This window comes from Eumetopias jubatus, unplaced genomic scaffold, assembly GCF_037043125.1.
Source record: "Eumetopias jubatus isolate StellerSeaLion01/CBP00866 unplaced genomic scaffold, mEumJub1_p1.0 scaffold_3, whole genome shotgun sequence".
In the NCBI taxonomy this organism is placed as follows: Eukaryota; Metazoa; Chordata; class Mammalia; order Carnivora; family Otariidae; genus Eumetopias; species Eumetopias jubatus.
This window is the reverse complement of record NW_028274809.1, coordinates 115,655,140-115,681,053: the sequence shown is the minus strand read 5'-3', so window position 1 is coordinate 115,681,053 and position 25,914 is coordinate 115,655,140. Positions and strand designations below refer to the sequence as shown.

At 38.5% G+C, this 25,914-nt stretch overlaps 2 protein-coding genes across 3 annotated transcripts; one reads left to right on the top strand and one right to left on the bottom strand.

The window, feature by feature from the left end:
- Window positions 1-2,594: 2,594 nt before the first annotated feature.
- MRPL57 (mitochondrial ribosomal protein L57) lies at window positions 2,595-5,190 on the bottom strand. 2 transcript variants are annotated; one of them, XM_028107921.2, is made up of 2 exons: window positions 5,110-5,190; window positions 2,595-4,911 (listed from the first exon to the last, which is right to left on the bottom strand). In XM_028107921.2, exon 2 carries the CDS (start codon window positions 4,901-4,903, stop codon window positions 4,595-4,597), a length of 309 nt encoding a protein of 102 aa, XP_027963722.1. In that variant the 5' UTR covers window positions 4,904-4,911; window positions 5,110-5,190; the 3' UTR covers window positions 2,595-4,594. The 2 variants fall into 2 exon arrangements, with proteins under 2 accessions (XP_027963722.1, XP_027963728.1); XM_028107927.2 differs by having other exon boundaries at window positions 2,595-4,908.
- A 19-nt stretch (window positions 5,191-5,209) lies between these two features.
- On the top strand, window positions 5,210-23,820 carry SKA3 (spindle and kinetochore associated complex subunit 3). Its single transcript, XM_028107913.2, has 9 exons — window positions 5,210-5,453; window positions 8,771-8,832; window positions 8,940-9,105; window positions 12,227-12,638; window positions 14,620-14,699; window positions 20,223-20,308; window positions 21,690-21,893; window positions 23,190-23,320; window positions 23,667-23,820. The coding sequence occupies exons 1-8, from the start codon at window positions 5,351-5,353 to the stop codon at window positions 23,316-23,318; spliced, it is 1,242 nt and encodes a 413-aa protein (XP_027963714.1). The 5' UTR covers window positions 5,210-5,350; the 3' UTR covers window positions 23,319-23,320; window positions 23,667-23,820.
- The last annotated feature ends 2,094 nt before the right edge of the window (window positions 23,821-25,914 follow it).

Here is a 25,914-nt window from a genome sequence, read left to right as displayed (position 1 = left end):
ATTGATTTAAAAAATCAATAGATTTGCACCAAAAACTAATGATGTAATATATGGTGATTAACATAACAATAAAAAAATTAATAAAAAAAATAAAAAATCAATAGATTTTTACTTGTTTTCAGTGAGTAGGCATTGTCACAATTTCAGAAATGGAGTATCAATTTTTTTTCATTTCTTTTACTATGTATGATACTATTTCCCGATTTAGCTATTTCAAACCTTATTTATGAATCTTACACCATGGTAAATTCTCCCATACAGCCACTCCCTTTATTCCCCTTATCTCAACAGAACTACAATTTTAAAAATGAAATGAACAGCATTTACACTATTTATGACCATGCAAGTATTGTTCAATGCTACAAAATAGTGTATTATAATCACCATTTCTTTCTTACACAGTGTGTTTTTCCTCCTGTTAATTGCCTTTCACTTTCATTAGCCTGGTTTTCCATGCCTCTAAGAATTATTTTTCCCTAAAAGCTCTATTATTTCTGCCACAGATCTATCAATGATACTCTGCATAAAGTCAAACACATCATTCCTTTTACTTTCCTGGAGACTCTCCTTCCTGAGTCTTCCAACCTCCTGCTCCAATCTGGACCTATTGACTTCTAGACAACTTCGAAACAGTTATGTTGGAACTTTCCTTCCCTGCTCTCCTGTATAAATTCCATGCCTTTTTCATTCTTGTTTTACTCACTAGTTCTGCTGGAGTTCATCATCCAGCTGCCTCCCTCTTGAGCTTCTTGGCTCTTTTCCTCTTCTACAGATGTTTATAGATTACAACTTTCTTCCCTTTGTTGTGTCAACATCCCAGACATCCTTATTTCTTACAAAATATTCATTGAAATACCTTGTCTATTGTTTTCTCTCCCTTTCTTCTCAAGGGTTAATAATTTTAAAAATGTTTTCACTGTCACCTCACCAAGGTTTTGGGAGAGAAGAGAGAAACCTATGTGTTTAATTAATCATCACAAACTCTGGCATTGCATTGGAAACAAAGGACATACCCTTGATTTTAACAAAGGAGAGAAAATTAGTACATGTAGTCGATTTGGTGCTGTGAAGATGAAGGGATTCAAATCCATGGGCTTTAGTTTTATCAGTAAAATATGAGCCTAGGTCCTCAGCTGAGAGTGATGATGGAGGAAGGCCTGCAGGTAGGCTTTTGGAGAGAAGAAAATTTATCACACTGAATAGGAATTACAGCAATCAGAGAAACATGTTATGGGCTTATTTGTGACCCCCAAATACATATGTTGGAGTCCTAACCCCCAGTACCGCAAAATGTTATTGATTTTGGAGTTAAGGTCTTTAAAGAGGTGATTAAAATGAGGCTATGAAGGTGGGCCCTAATCTAATATGGCTGGTGTCCTTATATGAAGAGGAAATTTAGACACACAGATTGATACCAGACACGTGTAAGCACAGCATGATAAATGTGAAGACACAGCAAGGCAGCCATTTGCAAGCAAAGAAAAAGGGCTGGAACAGATCCTTCCTATGGCCCTCAGAGAAAACCAACTTGCCAACACCTTGATCTCAAAACACCCAGCTTCCAAGTACTGTGAAAAAATAAATGTTCACACCACTGTGAATTTTGTTCTGGCAGCTCTAGCAAACTAATTCACTTGGTAAGGTTGCTGGGCAGTGTTGAGTTCCAATATGGGGTTTGTGGTCATTTAAGCAGAACTTAGCTTTAAACAGAAACTAATAATCCTAATTAAGTGATTTTCTCCAGCAATATTCAGCAGTTAAGTTGGTTCTCAACAAAAGGCAAATGGTCGGGTTCATCCAGGAGATTTTCCAGGGAATACACTGGAAAGGCAAAGCACTGAAGGTGTATGTATAATCCTGATTAAATCATAAAGTACCCTTCACTTAGGGACCCAAAGCAGAAAATTAGGGGTTATACAAATGGTCACAAACTTCTGTTAATTCTCTTAACCTCCTTCTACCCCCACCATCCAAATTTCAGTACATAACTGATTATTTTAATAGCCACCACGTCTTTCTATTCCTAGTCATTTCTTCTTTCAAGCCATTCTCCACGATGCTTCCCATTATTTAACCAAACATTTTTGACAGCTCCCCATTACTTATAGGATAAAAAACTACTTAAAGTGTCATACAAGAACTTCGCAATCTGGTCACTGCCTCCACCTTGCCTCATTGTCTATCACTTCTCTTCCCCACTCACAAATACCCTATATGGCAACTAAACTACTGGCAATTCCATGACTAATCATTAGACTGTTACTTCTACCTTTACTTCCTACCAGGCAAACTAAGAATTTGTTCAAAGATCACCTCTTCTGAAGTTAGTTTCCTGACTCTTCAGGTGAGGTTGACAAATGACCATTTCCCTGGATTCTTATTATATCTTATACTTATATCCATGAAGTCGATCTCATGCTGTACTACTTACACTGTGCCTTTTATCCAGTAAGACAGTAAACTCCTTGAGCTTAATGATCAATAGCATCAGGATGTCATGACAGATCTTCCATAAATATTTGCAAAGTGAACAACTGGATGATACACAGAGCTGTAGCTGTATTACAGATAGAAAGGAGTGACTGTTCATAATGTACAGGTTGGCACATATTTTATTACAATATAATCAGCTGGCTGGCAATGAACTCTGTTGTTGATAAAAAAAGATTATGATGGCTATGGTGGTAACAGTTGTAGAGTTTCAAGGAGAAAAGTCAACTGTTTCAACAGTATTGCTTTGGCCAAGAAGTGATTTAAATCAAAGCTATAGCAGCTAGTGTACTACATTAAAATGAATATGGTCTTTAGATAAACCTAGTCCTGAATTCTACCTTTATTGTTTGTTAGCTGTGTGAACATGGGAATGTTGCTGACATTTCTGAGCTTCAGTTTCTAACCTGTACAGTGGGGATAAAATACCTCTCTTCTCATGAACTGCCTTCTATTTCTTCAGACTCAAGATTTTAGAATCTTTTTCCTTCTCTAAGATTCAAGTTAACCATTGCATTTTCAAACTCCAAAGTCAGTTTCTGAGTCACATGAGTATCAAAGCAACATAGTTAGTTTTAAGCAGGTCCCCTGAGCCCCCTTCCCTCACCTTTCTCCTAAACAGCATCAGCTGTCACCATTTCCAGATATGAAAATAAAAGGTCAAACTAAATTGCTCATATGAATCAGACATTTCTGTAAACGACAAAAAGCATTCAACAAGTATTTATACACCACTAAGAATGACATATTAATAACAGTTCAGCTTGGTTAAGCATTCAACTATCATGTGGCAGGTACTTTTCAGGTGCAATCAATCAAAAAAGAAAAAAAAAACTAGTATGTCCACCAAAGCCTATACATCCCAACGGCAGATATTTAAATGTAAATCACGAATCATTCATATTAATGAAGGTAACAGTCAATGTTGGCAAATGAGATTGGCACTCTCATACATTGATCTTTTCTATAATCTTTTTGGAAAGCCACTAGCAATATGCATCATGATCTTTAAATGTTAAGTTTCTAGCTCTAAATTCTATTTATCCATATAGACTCAATATATGTTTCATCTCTGGGTAATGGGATTGAGTTATTTTTCTTCTATGTGTTTTGAAAATGTTCTATTAAATATATACATAGCAGTTACGATTTCTAGATTATACAGAAACTGAAATCCAAGTCTCATTCATTATTGGGTATGATTTTGGACAAGTTTCTTAAATATTTCCTCACATGTAAAATAGCCCCAGGTGATAGGATTACTATTTTTGGTAACACCTGTAAAGTGCTTGACTATTACATTCTGAAAAAGGTTTGAAAAAACAAACATCTTCAACTGGTGGACTGTAAGGTTATTACATCCCAGAAAGGTTTTTAAAAATTTTTATTTTTAAAGATTTATTTATTTGAGGTGGGGGTAGGGGCAGAGGGAGAGAGAATCTTAAGCAGATTCCCCCCAGAGTATGGAGCCCTATGCAGGGCTAGATCTCACCACCCTGAGATCACCATCTCAGGGGAAACCAAGAGTTAGACTGGCTTAACCGATTGCGCCACCCAGGTACCTCAAAAGAGGTTTTTAAAATACAACTTCATGTGGCAGTTCTGATGAGTACCTTTTACTTTATTTAAATGTCTTTTAGTAGCAATCCCAGAAGAAAATGCTATTTGTAGGTGTATGCGTAACTGAAAAAAAAATTTTTTTTAAATTATGTTTAGGCAATTATTCTTTTGAAGAAAGGTAAGCCCCCATCAAGTATCTCATACTTAAGCACAGATTCAAAACCACAGTTTGTAGCTTTTTTGGAAGTTTTCATCCAAAATACATTTTATAACCTCTGTGACCTAGGAAATCTCTTGTATCTTCCCATCAGGGTAACGGAAAAGGAAACAACATGACAGACTGGACTAGACAGGACTATGAAGTATTAAAGAGTTTGGAGCCCCAGATATTCTATACGCAGACTACACTCATGCCTGCTGTTCAATAAGGCTGGTCGAAATGCTCATTTTATGTCTCCCCAGAGGTTACAGTTTTTCGGTTCCAGAATCGGGTCAAGAGGTGGCAGCCCTGTAATCCGTCCAACTGAAAGGTGGTGGTTACGGGTTAGGACCACTTCTTGGTGACATTGAGATGGTCGAGCTGGTCTACCACAAATCTGTTGGGGGGGAACTTGGACATGCTGGCCGCCTTGATGGCCTCGAAGGCCGCCGCCCTGCGCTCCGCGGCGTGGCCGTACTCCTGCTCCGCGGTAAGATAGGGCATGCTCAGCCAGTAATGGTTCTCCGCCTCTATCTCCAGGCGACGGATCATACTCTGCTTCGCGTGGAAAGACACGGTCCGCGGCCGCCGGTGCTTCCCAATCCACTGTCTGCCAGAAAGGCGATTGCGGCGGAGGAGGGCGGTCAGGAACATGGTACCTGCTGAGACAGGGCAGAAGTCGCTCAAGAACTGTTCGGCCGCGGGAAGCAGCAAACGCGAGCACGCGCAACACGGTTCTCTTGCCACTCGGCCATCCCCAAGGACGCACACCGCACCCCAAATGAAGCGGGGAGCCCAACCAGGCGCGACAGGGAAAAGAAGAGGACTCGTGAAACAACGAAATATGCCCACCAACTCACCGACCGCGTTCCTCAGGACACCCCGCACACTCCGCACGCCAGCGAACACGACCCCGGAAGTGCGCGCGTCCCTCGGAACCTCCTTGCCTCTTCCCGCGAGACTTCAGTTCTCGCGAGAGAGGACTTGTGCGACGCCGCGGAGCCAGGGACGCTTCTGGCGCAGAGATTCAAACTAGTGGCGGGCGTAGCTGGAGCAGTGGAATCTCCTTGCGTCTAGTGTATTGCGGAGGAGCCCTTACCCATGGATCTGATCCGAAGCTTCCACGCAAAGCTACGGTCTCTGGCCATCACCCTAGACAGCGAGACGGCTCGGCTGCAGCTAGCGCTGGACGGAGAGGAGAGCGGTGAGTGAAGCGGGCGGGCGTTGTGGCGGATCGCGGCCGCTACGACCCGCCCGGCCGCCCTCAGCCAGCCAGGAGTGAGGCTTGTCAGAAGCTTGTTTTACTTGTTTTAACAAGTAAAAACCACACACTTGAAGAAAGGTTATTTGTCTACAGTGGTGAGGAGTGCTTCGAGATACGGAATGGGGGTGGTACACCTATCAAAGTGCTGGCTGTTTGTCGTTAGCAGTCCCGAAGTGACAAGTGCCACCTATTTCATTATTCTTATGACCCCTCAAGTATGTTGTGGCTGTTTTCAGTTCTGTGTACGACCACATTTGCTCTCTTCAAATAATGAAATAGCTCTATTACTGTGTTGCAAAGAGAAACAGCATAGAATAAGAATGTAAATTGACAGATTGAACTCATAATGCATACAATAATTTATACATAATATGCTTTCAAGTCACATATAATGGGTATTTATCAATAAAAATACAATATAATTAAACTTAAACAAAATGCAGCAGGGTTGGGGCGCCTGGGTGGCTCAGTCGTTAAGCGTCTGCCTTCGGCCCAGGTCATGATCCCAGGGTCCTGGGATCGAGCCCCGCATCGGGCTCCCTGCTCTGCGGGAACCCTGCTTCTCCCTCTCCCACTCTCCCTGCTTGTGTTCCCTCTCTCGCTGTGTCTCTCTCTGTCAAATAAATAAATAAAATCTTAAAAAAAAAATGCAGCAGGGTTCTTTACATGCATAGTGACTTTGTCTCACCCAAATGGTCCACAGTTGCAGGAAATGCCTGATTTTCCCAGCAAACAGTATTGCCAACACAAACACTGGTACTCAGTACTGCTTGCTTGCTTACTTGCTTTTTTCTTTCTTTCTTCTTCTTCTTTTTTTTTTTTTAAGTAATCTCTATACCCAATGTGGGGCTCGAACTCACAACACAGAGACCGAGAGTTGCCTGCTCTTGCGACTGAGCCAGCCAGGCACCCCTGAATACTGCTCTTTAAAAAAATAAACATAGCAGAATTCGTCACCACTAATCTTTATATTAGAAATTTTTTAAAAAATTGTTTCAAGGGGCGCCTGGGTGGCTCAGATGGTTGAGCGTCTGCCTTCGGCTCAGGTCATGATCCCAGGGTCCTGGGATCAAGCCCCACATCGGGCTCCTGGCTCAGAGGGGAGACTGCTTCTCCCTCTCCCTCTGCCTCTCTCCCTGCTCGTGCTCTCTCTCTCTCTGTATCTCTGTGTCTCAGATGAATAGATAAAATCTTTAAAAAAAAATTGTTTCAAGAGTAGTTCAAATTTTGAGATTATTTTGTGTCATAATTGTAATTTGCCTTAAAATATGGTGCCCCGTAGACACAGCCTCCTTTAGTTTAGTTATATTATGAATAGTGTTCCAGCTATTTAAAAAGGTTTATTCTTTTCATTGTAAAACAATACATGTACATGGCAAAAAATCTGAGGTACGAAAAAGTAGAAAGAGGAAAACAAATATTTCCTATAACTCAACCATTCAAAGACACCACTATTAGTATTTTATTATTTTGTGTTTGTCTTCTCTCTCTCTTTTTTTTCTTTTTTTGTGAGCTCTAGGCCTAATGTGGGGCTTGAACTCATGACCCTGAGATCAAGAGTCATATAGTCAAGAGACTGAGCCAACTAGGTGCCTCTTTGGGTTCTTGATGTATAGCTGAATTGCTTTCCATGAAGCTTGTGCTAATTTACCTTCTTACCAGCATATTAACTGTTTACACAAATTTTTCATTTTCTTCATTTGCAGCCAATATGTATTACAGAAAATATGGAATTGTGATAGAGAAAATGATCACCAAAAAATCTCACCTTTTATGATTACAGTGATGAATCAGCAGGGAGTCTGCTGGGGATTCTCTCTCTCCCTCTGCTCCTTGCCCCTGTGTGTGCATGCTCTCTCTCAAATAAATAAATAAATCTTTAAAGGAATAAAGGCTACAATTCAATGGTTTTTGATAAATTCACAGAGTTGTGCAACCATTATAGTAAGTTTAGGTTTTCATCACCCTCAAAAGAAACCCTCGTGACTGTTAACATCCACTCCCCATAATCCCACCCCCAACTACCACACTAGCCTTATGCAGCCACTAATCTATTTTCATCTGTATAAATTTGCCTATTCTGGATATTTCAGATAAAACGAATCATACAATTTGTAGGCTTTTGTGATCGACTTATTTTAGCATAATGTTGCTAGGTTCATTCATATCATAAGCATGTATCAGTACTTCATTCCATTTTATTGCTGAATAATATTCCACTGTATGGATATACCACATTGTGTTTATTCATCAGTTGATGAACATTTGGGTTGTTTCCACTTTTTAGTCATTATGAATGTATGTAAACATCTGTGGGTGAGTTTTTGGATGAACATAATGTTTTCAGTTCTCTTTGGTATGCTCTTAGAATTTCTGGGTCATATGATAACCCTATTTTTAACTTTTTGAAGAGCTGCCAAATTGTTTTCCAAAGTGGATGCACCATTGTACATTTCTACCAGCAATGAATGAAGGTTGTAGTTTCTCCACATCCTCATCATTTATTATTTGTCTTTTTGAATATAGTCATTCTAGTGGGTATGAACTATCACTGTTTTGTTGACTTGCACCTCCCAAATGAAAATTGGTCAGCTTTTAACAAGTGAAAGGAGATCTTCAAAGGAGGCATGTTTTAGAAAGAAAAATATTATTTAAAAAACTGCTTTTACATGATGTATATTATACATATTGCAACTGATAGTAAGGAAAGTGACAGTACGATGAGTGAAGGTCATGTGAAGGTTCAATAAATGGTGCCAGGTCAGTTGGACACTCATATGGAAAATAAGAATGGATCTTGATCCTTACCTCCTGCCATATAAAAAAATCAATTCCAGGTAGATTGTAGCTCTAAATGCACAAGGCAAACAGTAAAGCACTTAGAAGAAAATGTAAGTGTTGTCATTGGCAAAGATTTTAAAACTAGGAACCAGAAGGTGCTTACCATAAAAAAATTGTTAAGTCAGATTACATTTTCTCCTTCTCCCTCCCTTCCCTTCTTTCCTTCTTGATCTGAGTATTGATCATGTAGGGTATGTTCACTTTCAAAGTGCAAGAAGCTATATACTTATGACTTTTGTACTTTTCTGTATGTATGTTATAATTTCATAAATTTTTTTTGTAATTGACAAGAAATAAATTCTGAATAAATATTGACAAGGATTTTATAATTCTAAGAAACAACACTAAATTATATTTTCTGTTCTTTTTCCTCCTTCTCCTTATTGCACTTTTTCCTTTCTCTATTCATATTGAAGACTGGGAAGATTACCCAATGAGAATTTTATATGACCTTCATTCAGAAGTCCAGACTCTAAAGGTATCACTTCTACAATATTAATATATCATCTTTGTGTCATAATTTTTAAAATCTAAATAGATTTAGTCAAAAGATATATTATAATGTACTTTTTTTCCTTATAAAAGGATGATGTCAGTATTCTTCTTGATCAAGCAAGTTTGGAAAGTCAAGAAAGCATTGGTTTCATAAAGGCAACAAAATTACTGATGAAAAAAAATTCAGTGGATATCATGAAAATAAGAGAGTTTTTCCAGAAGTATGGATATAATCCACGTGCCAAGAAAGATTCAGGTGTGAACAACTTGTATTTTACAGTATTTGTTTTAGTATTAAAAAAGGAAGGCAGCATGATTAAATATGACTACTCTGGGCTTGGCCATGGTTTCTGGTCTGGCTCTGCCATTATGTGACTGTCATGCGTGATCATCATTTATTCATCAAACACTGTGCTAGATGCGGTGCTGATTGGTGGTGTAAAACAAAGACAGTCCTTGCTCTCCACAAGATCTAAATCTACATGATTTTAGGATAGTTGGTTTCTAGTCTGCTCTGCCACTAAATAGCTGAGAGATTAATCTTAAAGCATGCTATTTCCTTTTTCTTCTTCTCAATTTTCTCTTACTGTAGAATGAGAAATTTGGGGCATTATAAATTGATAAAGGCCTTTTTAAGTTCTACAGTTTTAATGAAGGTTAGTATAGCATGGTGGTTTAGAATTTAGAGCCAGACTATCTGAATGCAAATCTCTAATTACACCATTTATTAGCTGTATTATCTTTGACCAGTTACTTAACATTGTACTTCAATGTCTCATCTGTAAAGTGGAGATGTTTGTATCTACCTCTGAGGTGATAGAAGGATTGAATGAGATAAAATTTGTTTAGAACAGTACCTGGCTTAATCACCCAGTGTTAACTATAGTTAGGCCCATACCTGTGAGTGACTAATTTCAGTATGCTTCATTGTCTTTGTTTCTGTGAAGAGAATGATCTTTGTACATAAGTAAACCATTAATTAAATTCAGCAAATGTATATTGAGGATATGTGTGGAGGGTAAATTAAACAGTCTGCATGGTACTATGGAAAGAATTCAGTTGACTTTATTGTGAACAAGCTATGGATTCAAGTACTGGCTCCACCAGTTACTACATGTGCATGACTTTGGATAATTTCTCTGAATTGCTTTTTCCTCACTTGCAAAATGGGAATGATAATACCTCCCTATGAGGCGGTGATATGGTGATGATTTTATTAATCTCATCAGTGACAGCCTTGTGATAAATACAAGAATAGATTTTTGGTAGCCTTTATAACATTTCTCCAAATTAACAGAAAGCACAATGCCTAAACAGAACTCAATGAATCAGCAGCTCTTCCAAGGGCCAAAAGCCATGAAACCAAAGTCTGTACCTTTTTTTTTTCTTTGTATGGTACATACTCCATATTTAACACGTCCTGGTTTATCATGTATGCAAAAATAGTACCCTATCCTAATTCATTTCCTGTTGCCAGTCAAAACAAAGAAAATACTACCTTTAAAGAAAACATGTGCTCCTCTTCACTTCCTCCGATCTGTTGGAGCTCTTAGCTGGCCCAGGAAATGTACAGCCTAAATTTATCCCTTTCCTATTCCTTTGGATCCAGAAGATTTTGGCAGGGATCTGTACCAATGTCTGATAGCCCCATTTTAACTATAGACCTTCCTTTAAAAGATGAAGCGAAGAGAAACAAAAAAGGTCTTTATCAGACTTACAAAAATATATTCCAGTTCATAACAAGAGAAGTACAAATATTTCTTCTTAAAAAGAATGCAACAAACAAATTTTGGAGAAACTTTTTCCCATTTCTTTCAATATGTGCAATTGTTACGATTCGTATTTCCAATTTGGCAACCAAATGGTATCTATTCAAGGTCATCTAAAACAGATCTTTGTATTAACTCCCTCCCTCCTTATTCTTAAACAAATGGTAGTGTTTGGAATCAAAGGATGTGGGTTCCCAAGTCCTGGCTCTTTAAATTTTAATCAGCTGAGTGTTTTCCAAAATGTTGTTTGGTACCTTTATCTATAAAAACAAGGGAAAAATATCTTAAGATATATCATGCTTGAAACAGTTAATACGAAAATTAAATGGAGAAACATTCAAATGCTTGTTCCAAGGGGAAGTTCTAAACACATTTTCATTTGTCTTCCTTCATCCGACCCTTTCCATTTTCTCTTCCTTTCTGGTACCCTTTCTAATTACTGGTTCATTTTTCTTCTCCACTGCATGCTACACATTTTACATCTGTCCTTCTGCATTTTCTTACACCCATTCCATTCTCCATACCTTTTATAAAGATTTTATTTATTTATTTGACAGATAATAGCGAGAGAGGGAACACAAACGGAGTAGGAGAGGGAGAAGTAGGCTTCCTGCTGAGCAGGGAACCCGATGCAGGACCCAGGACCCTGGGATCATGACCTGAGCTGAAGGCAGACGCTTAACAACTGAGCCACCCAGGCACCCCTCCATTCTCCATACCTTGTTATCTCACTGAAGCCCTGTCATTTATTAAGCTAATCTCTGCCCAGATCCTGGCCAAATCCAAATGTCTTCTTTCTGGTTATCCTCTTTGACTTTCTGTTGTCTCGCACTAAAAGCTAGTATTTCTCCTTCTTAAACTCTTTGTTGGCATCATAGTGCTGTCCCGGACCTTTTAACTGCAACTTGGGTCCCACACCAAATTCATTAACCATTAATGTATGCAGGAAATGGCAAAAGATTGTGGGGAAAAGCATAGTTGTTATTCAATTATTTAGTCTGAAATGCTCAGTGTGGTGGTTAGGCATATGGGGTCTGGAGCCAGATATAACCTACTCAGGGTTGAGAAACTATAGGTCTTTCTAATGCTCTCCTGTTATTTTCCTCAACCAGGCTTTTGATACAGGTGTTCCAGACTGAGGATAAGAATTTATCTTGGTGTAACAGTCTTTCCTTTTTAACTTAGGCATCTGCAAATGAAAAATCTAAAATAATATTATACTTTGTGTTAAGTCTAGATCATAGTTAATTCCACCCTGTGCTTAATGTCATAAAAGGGTAAAATCATTCTACAATCTATTAAGAGAGATGGGTAAATCACAGTAACTGAGGAAGTAAGGATATTTGACTTTTATTTGCATTGATTTTTCATCTTTTAACATTTAAGTTCTTAAATGTGTCATCAAAATGGGATATGGCTACACAAGAGGTACATGTCAGGAATTTCGTAAAGGGACAATTGAAATAAAACTTTAGAGACTGAGGAGGGAATCAGGACTTTTGCTGATTTGGGACATTTCAGATGGAGCTGTTTTGTATGGTTTTAGTACATGAGATTTTGTGGTTTGATGTTTGACCAAAATATGACCTCCTTGGTTCTTCCTCACAGTGGATGAACAAGAAATCATTGACTCTGAATCAGAGTCCACTAAGCATGAAAATTTTCAAATGCCTGATATGAAGGACAGTCTGTCTGATCCTGCTGTTCCGAGCAGTTCTGGTTCTGAGAAGTCTCCACGGAGTCCACAACTTTCCGATTTTGGACTTGAGCGATACATGATATCCCAAGTTCCAGCAAACCCTCCACAGGCAGTAAACAACCATGAAGAAGAGCCAAAAAATTTAACTCCATCTTCTAAACAGTCACTAGTTAAAGTACTAAAAACTCCAAAATGTGCTCTAAAGATGGATGATTTTGAGTGTGTAACTCCTAAATTAGAACACTTCGGTATCTCTGACTATACTGCATGTTTAAATGAAGATTACACAATGGGACTTAAAAATATGAAGGAGAATAAATGGTAAGCCACTTTCATAAAAGGCACATTTTATCTAACTTTCTAAATGTTTTGTATGTATTGATTTTTCCTAGAAGAGATAAGACATTTCAGACCGTAACTTTCCTTCGAATGGTTTTCAGATACTTCACATTTCAAACTTCCCTGAATCAGCAATTCCGTGAATAAAGTGTGAGCTCTTGGATTTCTGGTTAGATGCTGTAGGAGTAAGACAGGCCTGATAGAGTTTGGTGTTTGGTGGGATAGAGAAAGGGTAGAGTCGGTAAGAACCTGTGAATGATTTTGCATGGAGATGTGGGGAGACAAGACTTGGGGATCCAGGATAAATCAAAGACTTCTGTTTTGTTACCTGTAATGATGCATGGGAAAACAATGAAGACAGGAAAACCTGCAGCTTGGGTTAAAGGTGAATGCGCTTCCATGTTGATTTAGAGGTCCCAGTAGAGGTGTTCTTGGGTGTAGGTATATTAATATGAATTGGGAGCTCAGTGACCAGTTTTTGTGCAGTGAATAGTGTGGAAGTGATACTTAAAGAGTTATAATGAAAATGAAAATACCCTATATTAAAGCAGCCAAGCAAGAGCTAAAGATAAATCCATATCTTTAAGAACTGTAATTATTAAAGAAGGCAAATAAACATTCAACTTAAGGAGTCAAGTAAAAACCCACAATTGTGGGACAAAGAGAAGGGAGTAAACACCAAAGATAAAATAAAATGTCATTATAAAAGATTTTTAGGAGAGTAGAGTTGATAAATCTAAGAACTGGTTCTTACTTAAACGTAAATGCAAATGACAAAATTAGGAACAAAAGGCTATATTTATTATTTTTAAAGCTATTAGAAATATGATAGGGCATAGTATTGGGAAATTTGGAAAGTTCAGATAAATGAAAATTTTTTGAAAATAATACACAAAGTTATTAAAATCAGCTTGAAGTAGAAAACCTGTATACACAATTGTATTGTGGGTCCCAGCACCTCACCTGGACTCTTCAGATTCATAAAACCTCTTTTCCATTTCCTCACTAGTAAAATGTGTATAATCATACCATCTGGCTTACCACACAGAGTCAATGGAGGATAATGGATAACAAAGTTATAAATTGCCTTAAGAATGAGATGCTATGAAAATAATGACCTTTAAAAAGAACTGTCATTATCAGGGGTCTATAAACTACTGCCATAGGCCAAATCCAGCCTGCTGCCTATTTTTGGTAAATAAAGTTTTATTGGAGCATAGACTAAAAAAAGTTCTTTTTCTAATAGTAGAATAAGACAGAAAAACGCTGTAGTTTAGTTTATGAGATTGACATACCCTTGATACAAACATTGACAGTACACAGAAGGAAACTACAGCCGATCTAATTTATGAACATGGATGTAAAATCCCAGTTAAAATACAAAGTTGAATTTAACAGAATATTAAAAGTACGGTGGACAACTTTCAAGTTAAGCTTATCCTAGGAATGCAAAGATGGTTTAATACTTGGAGACTCATAAAATACATTCTTTTAATGACTTTATAAAAGAAAGGATAATCTCAATAGATACCAGTAAGGAATTTGATAAAATTTGACACTCGTTCATCATTTAAAATGCTTGGTCAAACTCGAAATAGACTACTTCATTAACATGATAAACTATGGATATCTCACTTAATAATGAAGCTATCTTGATGGTTTTGAAACCATGAGCTATATAATTCCTATATTTGAACTAATGAGTTAAGCGTATGGCTTACCCTTAAGTCAGAGTTTCTTAACCTGCTTCTAAGTCACACCTGTCAATACAAAGTAGTGTATAACCTTTTTTGAGCCATGGATATACATTAATTAAAAAAAAAAGATTAGTTCCATGGGACTTCTGTTCCATAAAACAGAACTGAATGTCCAGACTTGATGATATATAGTAAGATTGAATTTTTTTCCTAGAGGTTCAATATTAACTTTTTTAATCTTATAATTTCCCTATGAATTACACCAGTGAAGAGGCCATAGAACCAGAACCAATGACCAGTGATAATTTCTTTACCACTCCTGGCCTCCAGCAGTTGAAAAAAAATGGTAAGTGTAAAAATCACATTACTTCTCAGCTATTCTCTTTCTAGATTATCTTTGTACAAAAATGGTTCTGTCATCTTAGACATTCTCATAGCCCCCCTGCATCTTTTCAGTTCATAACATTGGATTATAGAAAGTACCATCCCATCCAGGTGCAGCATGATTTCATACTAGAGAAAGATATAACTCTGGTATGTTTTTCATATTTTTTCTGATTATAGTCAATATCTGTCAGCTTGTTGTTTTTAGCATTTTAACGTAAAACATAAATATTCAGTCACCAAACTTGATACAGAGCCAATAAGTACCTTTTTTTTTTTTTAAAGATTTATTTATTTTAGAGGGGGAGGGGCAATGGAAGAGGGAGAAAGAAACTTTCTTTCTTTCTTAAGTAGACTCTGAGCAGCAGAGTTCAGAGCCAGATTCGGGGCTTGATCTCACAACCCTGAGATCACGCTCCCAAGATTATGACTGGAGCCAAAACCAAGAGTCTGATGCTTAAGTGACTCTGCCATCCAGGTGCCCCCAGTAGTACCTTTTTAAAATATAGCATCAGCTATTGATTAGAATTCGACATTATTTTTCTTACATAAACCATACTCAGAATACATTAGCTACCATTTCAAATTCTGTTTTTTTAAAATACTACAAGAACTTAAAGAAAATTTTCATGTAGTATTTTTATATTTGTCCCACCAAACATGAAAATATTAGTTTTCACAAAAATATAAAATATTCTAGAGATTGTGATTTTTTTTTAAATATTTTTTTAAAGATTTTATTTATTTATTCATGAGAGACAGAGAGAGAGAGAGAGGCAGAGGGAGAAGCAGGCTCCCAAGGAGCAGGGAGCCTGATGCGGGACCCAACCCCAGGACTCTGGGATCATGACCTGAGCCGAAGGCAGACGCTTCACCATCTGAGCCACCCAGGCGCCCTGTGATTTTTTTTGATTAATTATTTACAGTTGTCTAATCTATATCAAATTTATTGGCATATTTTTTGAAGTAACTTGTCTTTATCAGGTCTTTCCAAGTTTATGAACATATTTTCAAAAAAATTCTCTTTTTGTACTAATTTCACTGACATATACTATTAAATTATGTTCCTAAATTATCAAGTACTTTTTTTTTTTAAAGATTTTATTTATTTATTCATGAGAGACAGAGGGAGAGAGAGAGAGAGAAGCAGAGGGAGAAGCAGGCTCCCAAGGAGCAGGGAGCCCGATGCGGGACCCGATCCCAGGACCCTGGGATCATGACCCGAGCTGAAGGCAGATGCTTAACCATCTGAGCCACCCAGGCGCCCATAAACAGAAGTGAAAAAATACAAATGACTTCTAGTAAACTTAGAGCTCAGCTTGTAGGAAAGAAAGAGCCTGTCTGTACCAAAGAGAGGGAGAGAGTGGACCATCACCTCGTATATACCCAGAGTTAATTCCCAAGGGAGCATAAACTTTTTAGAAAATGATGAAGGAGGAGAATATCTGTATAACTTCTAAAGTGGGATGGAGTTTTTAAAGAATAGCTTCCTGACTGAAAGCCTTCAGTGTACCACAGGCAGTGTATCTTATGGAGGGAGTGGCAAGCTCAGGCTTATCCACTAGTACTTTGGTTAAGTGGAGGCTTGTTAAGAGAGTTTCTGTTGTATTTTAGCTTGACCCTATTCTTGCACCACAAAAGTACCATTATTGCAGTCCATACTTGGGAAAATTTAGTAACTTGTTTACCATTTTCTTTATTTACTGTTGCTTCTTATATCCCACTCATTCTTTCTGGGTTTAGTTTTCTTCTTGTTAAAGCACATCCTTCAGCAGTTCTTTCAGAGATGTTATTTCTAGTCTGTGAGAAGTCATCTCTGGTTTTGTGTCTGAAGACATCTTTTTTTCCTTCTCATTCATTTTTGAACAATAATTTAACTGGATATAGACAATAGATTGACAGTTGACTTTCTTCAGTATTTTATAAAGAAATTATTTCATTGTCATCTGGTGTCCATTGCTGATAAGCAGAGTGCTGTGGGTCTAATTCGATTTAGTTTGTAGATTTTTGGTCTTTTCTTCCCGGTAGTCAGTAAGGGTTTTTTTTTGTTTGTTTGTTTGTTTTAATTTAATTTTATTATGTTATGTTAGTCACCATACAATACATCATTAGTTTTTGATGTGGTGATCTACGATTTATTGTTTCATATAATACCCAGTGCTGCATGCAGTATGCGCTCTCCTTAATACCCATCACTGGACTAACCCATCTCCCCGCCCCCCAAGATTTTTGTCATTGTCTTTGATATTTTACATTTCTCTGTAATTTTAAAATATGTTTATTTGTTTTTATTTATTATGTTTAGAATTTGATATGATTTTCTTTCTTTCTTTCTTTCTTTTTTTTAAAGATTTTATTTATTTATTTGACACAGAGAGAGAGAGAGAGAGAGAGAGAGGGAGAGAGCACAAGCAGGGGGAGCGGCAGGCAGAGGGAGAAGCAGGCTTCCTGCATGAGCAGGGAGCCCGATGTGGGGCTCGATCCCAGGACCCTGGGATCATGACCTGAGCTGAAGGCAGCGGTTTAACCAACTGAGCCACCCAGGCGCCCCAAGAATTTGGTATGATTTTCAAACTAAGGACCCATGTCATCAATTTTGGAAAATACTCTGAGATTATTTCTTTAACAAAATTACGTCTTCCCTAATTCTTCAATTTTTTTCTCCTGGAGTTCCTGTATTTTAGAATGTTATCCTTCAGTCTCCTTGGTTTGTTAAATTCCTTTTGATATTTCCCTTCCTTTTCTCTATGCTACCTCATGCTTTAGTTAGAACTTTTTTCTACTTTGCTATTTTTCTCTTACCCTGAGTCTAAATTACTATTTTAATCTATTGAAGTTTTACTCTGGTGACTACATTTTTCTTTCAAATGTGACTGTTCTTTTTTCTTCCATAATACTGTTCCCTTGCCTCATGATTTCTGTGCCTTCCTTTATCTCTTTGAACATTTTAAACATACGTATCTGGAAGACCGTTTAAGGTGTGGATACTTTTGTTTATTGCTCTGATTCTTTTTCTTGGAGGTGCATTTCCTCACAGGCTTTCGATTTTTAACTGTGAACTCCTCTCCAGATGACACTGTTTTCAGTGGAAGTTCTGGGAGCCATGGGTTGTCCTATGGAGCTGTTTCATGCTCACCCCAGCCAAGGCCCCACGGTTTACCAGTTGCACAGAGGTTTTTAGGTGAACTGCTTGACTCAGGAGGCCTGCAGCTGGACTCATAGGGTGAACTCAGAACCCACAACGCTGTGCTGCGTGGGGTTGATACTCTGATTATCAGTTTTTTCCGAAGACTTAACCCTTAACCCTTAGCCTAGCTGACTTCATTCTGTTCACCTGGAGCCGGCGCCAGTGGGCAGGTGTTTTCCAGTTTCTGCTTCACACACCTCACTGCTCTTGCAGGCTCTCGGCTTGCTGCAGAGTGCTCCATTCAGCGCCCTGCGGCTGGGGCCTGTGCCCCTAACTCCATCTGTTCTAGTCCTGGAACCCCAGGTGTTTGGGCGCCTACGTGGGAGTTTCAGATTAAGTAGATGTTAGCATCTGACTGAATCTGCTCCAGCTCCTTCTCTTCCTGTTATACCAAAGCTGAATCCCCACTCTGTTGTTCTCCTTCCCTTCCTCCCCTAAAGTGATGATGATTCTAGACTTGTGTTGTTTGAAAATTTCATTTAAGTTGCAACATCCAATTTGTATTCTTCTGCCACTTGCTTTTTTCATTCAATTCGTGTAAATCCAGTTCATCCATTTTAATTGTTAAGCATTGTATGAATAAGCCATATTTTATTTATTTACTTGCTTATTAAGGAGTAGTTGTTTTTTACTATTACAGGCAGTGCTCTGATGAAATTGTTCCTTGTACACGTGTTACTCACATCTAGGAGTGGAGTTACTAGATCAGAGGGGATGCACATCTTCCTGTATTCTAGAAAATGCTGACTTGTCACTTGAGGGTTGTTGTCCTGATTCTCACCAGCAGTGTTTACATTTCTGTTTCTCCATTTTTTTTTAAGATTTTATTTATTTATTTGAGAGAGAGAATGAGAGAGAGCATGAGAAGGGGGAGGGTCAGAGGGAGAAACAGACTCCCCACTGAGCAGGGAGCCCGATGCGGGACTCGATCCCGGGACTCCAGGATCATGACCTGAGCTGAAGGCAGTCGCTTAACCCACTGAGCCACCCAGGCGCCCCATCTTTTTTTTTTTAAGATTTTATTTATTTATGTGACAGAGAGAGACACAGCGAGAGAGAGAACACAAGCAGGGGGAGTGGGAGAGGGAGAAGCAGGCTTCCCACCGAGCAGGGAGCCCGATGCGGGGTTCAATCCCAGGACTCCGGGATCATGACCTGAGCTGAAGGCAGACGCCCAACGACAGCCCCCCCCGGCACCCTCTGTTACTCCATCTTTACCAGCACTTGATTTTTAGACTTCATAAAATTTTGCTAGTCTTCTCATTTTTCTAACACTTTTTCTCTTTGATTTTTTTAAAGGTTTATTCATTTATTTTAGAGAGAGAGTGAGCAGGGGGGAGGGGCAGGGGGAGAGACTCTCAAGCTGACTCCCCACTGAGTGCAGAGCCCGATATGGGGCTTGATCTCACGACCCATGAGATCATGACCTGAGCCAAAACCAAGGGTCAGCAGCTTAACCGACTGAGCCACCCAGGCACCCCTCTTTGATTTTTTTTTAAGATTGCTTTCATGATACTATGTGTTAGAGGTATTAAATGTCTGTATAGCCATGATTCTGTTTCTGGGATCTGATAGTCAATTACGGCTTTAGAATAAATGCTAATGTCTTAGAAGGTAGGTGACCTCCTTGCCCTCTTCCTCCTCCTGTTTCTTCTTCAGAAATTTTATTTTCTCCATAAAGATCTTACGGATTTTAATAGATTTACATGTAGGTGTCTTTTTGTCTTTGTTGCTGTTGTAAAAATGTATCTTTTTTTTTTTAAAGATTTTATTTATTTGAGAGAGAGTGGGAGCGAGCATACAAGCAGGGGGGAGGAACAGAGGGAGAGAGAGAAGCAAGCTCTCCACTGAGCAGGGAGCCTAACGCGGGGCTTGATCCCAGGACCCCAGGAATCCTGGGATCATGACCTGAATTGAACGCAGATGCTTAACTGACTGAACCACCCAGGTGCCCCCAAAAATATCTTTTCTCAAATTATGTTTTTAATTGTTTGTTGCTCTTTTGCTAGAACTATTTATATTTTATTTATATTTATATTTATTTTATATATTGCCCTTATACCTTGCAGCCTTGCTGAGCTTTTATTAGTGCCAATGATAACTAGATAAGCAAATACAGTTTTTTTTCTTCCTGTCAAGCACACATGTCAAGCACACATGATAGCTATTTCTTAAGTTATTAAAAATAAAGTGCACAAATTATATTGACTATGATTATAACCTAAAAGTTGAAATAAGTTGCTTATTTCAACTTGATTTTCAAATGTGTATTTTCATGCCATTGCTTGTGTCTTTTAGATGCTGACTATACGGATTCTCCCTTGGCACCTACATTCTGCACTCCTGGTTTGAAAATTCCTTCTACAAAGAACAGTACAGCTTTGGTATGTTTCCATAACATTGAAAGCTCTAATCTTTTTCCTGATGACTCGTATACCTACTATTTCTAGCCTCAGTCTGTTTTAAAAACTTAGACTATTGTATGTCAACTACACATCAGTTAAAAAACCCACTTAGATTAATGCAGGCTTTAAAAGTATTTTTACATATTTCTGGAGGGGAATTTAGCAGCATATAGCAAAAGCTTTAAAATTTTTTCATACCCTTTAACCATATCTCAGAATTTATTTTAAGGCACATTGGCACAAAGAATTATAACAAGGAAGTCATAGAAGAAGGAACAGCATTATTTATAAGAGCAAAGAATGGGAAAAATCTGAATGTCAAAGTGGTAGTGGAGAAGTGAAATACACTAAAGTATATGTTTTAAAGAACAGATAAGAACATAAAAAGAATGTTTTTCAAGAAATATTTAATGATGGAAAATGACATGCATGTGTATGGATATACCAACACACACAATATACTTTATTTCAAGGAAAAAGAATAAAAGAATGGATAGAAACACACCAAAATGTGATTATCTCCAGGTGATAGATTTAAGGATGAGTTTTAGGCTTTTTCCAAATATTTCTCAATGAACAAATTCACTATAAGCATACCTCATCCCTTTTTTGAAGTCGCTATGAACACTTAAGACAACCAGTGCAGAAGACTGGGCTGTCATAAAATGTGACAATACATCTGTGGAGCTAATTTTTTACTTTCAAATATTTGATGAATTTAAAATTAAATAGCCCCATGTGGCTTGTTGCTGCTGTATTGGACAATGTAGCTCTAGACCAACAAAATGCATCAGTTGCAGTATCTCTCAGGTTATTGCCTGCTAGTACTTGCCTCTTACACTTAATCCACTCCTTGTGATCCAGTGTGGCAGGCCCTGTACTGGTGTGACTCCCTCTTTATTAACTCTGACCCTAGGGAGATGAGGGGATTTACTGGATTGGTGAGTTTAGCATGAATTGCCTGCTAAGCTTACTTACGTCAGATGGGCTTTCTTGGTCTCCAGAGTGAGGGCGTGTGGTAACACTTGTGCTCATCCATGCTGTTACTCTCACCTGGCCCAGCTTAGTGCTGCCTGAAACTGGGTGGGTAAAATCCATCTAAATCGGGTTCAGTCAGGCCCGTTTAGTTTTCATATTAAGCTGTAGCTCAGCCATTATCAGTAATAAAGGATGGTATCTTGTCCTCCCTATGCCATTTCTTTGTTTTCTCAATTTTCTTTAGTAATCGGTTGAAGAAGAACAGGTCATTTTTGTGCTTACTTCTGTGTCACTTTTGTACAACAGAACTAAAATTGACTAATAATTTTTGTTCACTGTATTTTATGCCATCATAACTTAATGATTTCTTTTTATTCAATAGGGGTCCACAGATTACCCATTATCAAAAACAAATAGTTCATCAAGTGATTTGGAAATGAAAGACTGTACGTCATTAGTTTTAAATTCAGACAAGTGTTTTGAGAGTTTTGCGGATCCCTCTTCTCCTGTAATTTCTTCTTATGAGAATCTGTTGAGAACACCTACACCTCCAGAAGTGACTACCATTCCAGAAGATATTCTCCAGGTTGTTTTTCCAGGCTGTTTCTTTCTCTGATACATTCTTTTCAAAGTTAGATATTTATATTAAAGACCTGATAAAACTATATAAACTGTCTTATTTCTCATTGGGCTAATGGGCTGGTTCATGTACTGAGAAAATCTAAATTCTGTGCCCTTCTGAGAGTACCTGGCTGAGGCTCTTCTGAGCTGAGTACAAGCTCATGACTTCATCATACTTTTATGTCCTCATGCTGCATTACCTTTAACTACACGTTCTGAAATGTATTCTTAGAATATTTTGTAATAATTGTTCAACTGCAATTGCCATGTTGACCATTGTTTTCATTGGAGGTATGGCTGGCAAAATCAGAAATGTCATTTACCCTACATTGCCCAGTGTACAGTATCATGAATAGCTTAGATCAGTGTTTCTTGAACCCAAGACATCTTGGACCTCAGTTTGAGAAACATTGATTTAAATGTTAGCATATCTGATTCTTTAGTATATCATCATTTACCTCTAGTCTACTCCTGATCTATATACCGACTGCCAGATCTACTAAATAACCACCAGTCATGCCCCCCACCCTTAATGGAAGTTAGAGTACTCGGCAGAATGGCTTAGGCAAGTGGAATTGTTAAGAACCATTCTAGCAACTGACCCAGCTTGTGGAGAGCTGTGGGAAGGATGAAACTACTTGGAAGAATACCTAAATGCCATTAGAGCAGACTCATCCTGTGATAATCAAGAAAGTAGTTGTTACCCTTTTTTCTTTGTCTTCTGTTTTCCTGGGCATTATAAGAAGTGGAGTGAGCATATTCCGTCTTTATAGGAGTTATCTAGAGTTTCCACTTTGCTGTGGTTGATGCTTCTCTTTTTATTTCTATATGAAAGAGGGGAAACCTTGTATTTAATGTATCACCTATGTATGAAAAAAATCACAGCTGATATTTCAGACTCTTATAATCTTTAATAGCTGATGATCTTTCTTTTGAGCATGTTATCTTGCCTCCTTCCTATATACATTTTCCCTAACAACTTTGTAAAGGCTTAATTTGCTCTCAGGGATGCATTGCTGCTTACTCCTATTAATCTTAGAGTACCTTTTAGAAGGCTTTAGAAATCAAGCCTCCAAACTCAATTTCTAATAACTCCATCTTTTCTTTGCTGTTGAACATCTGTCTGTGCTGCTGAAAAAATAATTACTGTTTCAAATAATCCCTATCTTTAAATTTTCCTTGGCTTTTCTTGAATGTTTTATAAGACCTTCCAAATTTGCATTGTTCCAATGACTTGATAAAAAGGAATGTTTTGTTTCAGATTTTATCAAAATATAACTCAAACCTAGCAACTCCAGTAGCAGTGAAAGCCATGCCACCCAGCAAAGGGTTCCTCACTAGATACGAAGGACCGAACATCCGAGGTGTTGGCAACAAAGAAAATTGGTGAAGGTATGTTACCATTGTAAATAAATTATTTGTGTTATTTAAGGAGAACATTTAAAAATTAACATTCGTATGGTAGTAAAAAAAAATTTTAATTTTTTGGGGGGGCGGGTAGTAAAACATTTTTTAATTGACATTTGCCAGCTTAGGTTAACAGCCTCTCTTGATATAGAGCTTGTTATCCCTGGAATTCAGACTCCCACACGAGCACGTGGGATGACATCATTGGGAATCTATAGCCAATTATTTTATGATTGTAAAAATATATAGCCATAATATTCTGTCATTTGTTTTGTTGATGTCTATTAATTATGCTTGATTAAATTTTTTTAAAAATTGTATCTTTTTGCAGAAATTCTAGTGGATCCACCCATTGTAGAAACTTAAAGATGAAAGCAGAGCTGGACTTACTTTGTTATTCACATTGCCCTAATCTTCCCCTTTTATAAAAACCAACCCATATTAAAGATGAACATGGAAACTGGTGTCATAACATGGTTTGTTGTTTTTGTTTTTAAGTAGGCTCCATGCCCAGTGTGGTGCTTGAACTCACCACCCTGAGAACAAGAGCGGCCTGCTCTACTGACTGAGCCAGCTGGCGCCCTTGTTATATGCTTTTTATTGAGATTTGATTTAGTTTAACCTCGGTCTTAGAGTTTTCAGAGATCATTACTATTTCATTGATTTCACATTGACCCTGCCTAATCTGACAGAATGGCTGAGTAATATTAGGAAGCAGGGCAAATAATATAAAATTTTTAAATGTTACTCAGGCAAGGCCACCCTGATCTCATGGCGAGGTGGCATTGCTGTCATCTGGAGCTGGGCTTCTCCCCTGATTCTGGCTCTGCCCGGGTCCTGTCTCCTCTCACAACTGTCCCAGAGCCTTTCACACCATTTATTTCAGCAGTGCTTTTAAGACTGTTGTCTACAAATGGCAGCTTAAATAACTTGAGGAAAAGGAAGGAATCTGCAGGTCTGGGTAGCTGTATACTGCAGGTCTCAGTGGGAAACAGGGACTCACCTGTCAGGCTGTGGGTTTTTCTTGTTTTTACTCCCAGCTTTTTACTTCGTGTCAGTTTTATCCTCTCAGATCATCTCTTTCCATCACATGGCTGCTGACCTCTCCAAGCGCCCTCTCCAGCTTGACCACCCAGCAGACCCTGAGCTTCCACCTGGAAGGTTCTGATGACTCTTCCTGGGCCGGGTGCCCTTCTATGGATTGTCACCTGAGAGCCCAGGAGGCAGGAGACCCTTACCTCTTGAGCCCTCTGAAAACTTCAGGCTGCCCTGTCCATTGAGTCCAGGATTCCTCCCATTTAAGTATAAGCGGAAAGTTGTTCATGCAAGTATTGTTGGCAAACTCCAGATTACAGCCAAAGGGAAAATAAGGACCTAGCCTATTGCGGAGACCAATTAAAAATTTGCAAAGAAACAGTTTCCAAGTATCATGACAAGGTGCTTCAAAGGCTTAGGTTTGGGAAATTTGATGCAGTAAAGACTACCCTCTCTTGGGATGCCTGGGTGGCTCAGTTAAGTGTCTGCCTTTAGCTCAGGTCAGGATCTCAGGGTCCTAGGATCTAGCCATGCATCAGGCTCCTTGCTCAGCAAGGAGTCTGCTTCTCCCTCTGCCTGCTGTTCCCCCTGCTTGTGCTCTAACAAATGAATAAATACAATCTTAAAAAAAAAAAAAAAAACTACCCTCTTTTATGATGGTACCTTGAAAGTTCAGTGTGAAGACCTGTCACATTGTGCTCATCTTGTCAGAAAATCATCACTAAAACAAAACTTTGTTCTAGGAATTACTGTGTGGTTATATTTGTTAAGTATAGTGTAAAATAAATTATTTTCAAGGTAAAGCTCTGGTCAACTTTATATGTGAGGACTCCCAAACTGCTGTCAAACTCTTGTTCACTGTTTTCCATAGCTACATGCATGGAGATCCACAGAGCGAATGAAACAGCTCGAGGAGGGAGGGGCAGATTCAAAGCAAATTCAGGACTGAACCCTGGAGTTCTCCTAGCTTTGGAAGACAGACAGATGCAGAGCAGTCTAGCAAAGGAGGTTGAGAAGAGGCTAGTGAAGCAGTAGAAATATTTCACTGAGAGTGATCGATTCTGTCAAACTGATGGTATTGACAGCACTGATTAATTTTGAAGGGGACCTAGGAACTGCAGTGGACTGAAGAGAAGGGGGGTGGGGTGAGCAGCAAAGGGTGTTTTAAGATGGGAAATCAAGAATGTTGTAGTAAACATTTCTGGTTGGCTGCTAGTATCCCCAACTTGTTTTGATGACCCCCCCAAAATTCCATTTGTCCAAAACTTTTCTTTCTCTGACCCTGCTTTTCTACTATGATCCTAGTTTGTTAGAACGATGATGCTTCCAGCTTATCAAGCTTCAAGTGTTAGGATCTTGCAAGCCTGTTCCTTGCTTAAAACCCTTGCAGAGTCTCCATATTGCTCTCAAAATGAAATCCAAGATCCTATGTAATCTGACCTTTTAGGTTACTTCTCCCTGTTCTCTTGCAACTTGTGCTCAACCACACAGGCCAACTTTCCTTTCCTTTCCTTCTTTCCTGCTGCAGGGCTTCACACATGCTG

Excerpts from the sequence above, each read along its gene's own strand:
- MRPL57 (XM_028107921.2), bottom strand. The coding sequence starts at position 4,903 with ATGTTCCTGACCGCCCTCCTCCGCCGCAATCGCCTTTCTGGCAGACAG.
- SKA3 (XM_028107913.2), top strand. The coding sequence starts at position 5,351 with ATGGATCTGATCCGAAGCTTCCACGCAAAGCTACGGTCTCTGGCCATC. Across the intron at positions 20,309-21,689 it reads CAAAGAACAGTACAGCTTTG|GGGTCCACAGATTACCCATT; the intron begins GTATGTTTCCAT and ends TTTATTCAATAG. Across the intron at positions 21,894-23,189 it reads TTCCAGAAGATATTCTCCAG|ATTTTATCAAAATATAACTC; the intron begins GTTGTTTTTCCA and ends GTTTTGTTTCAG.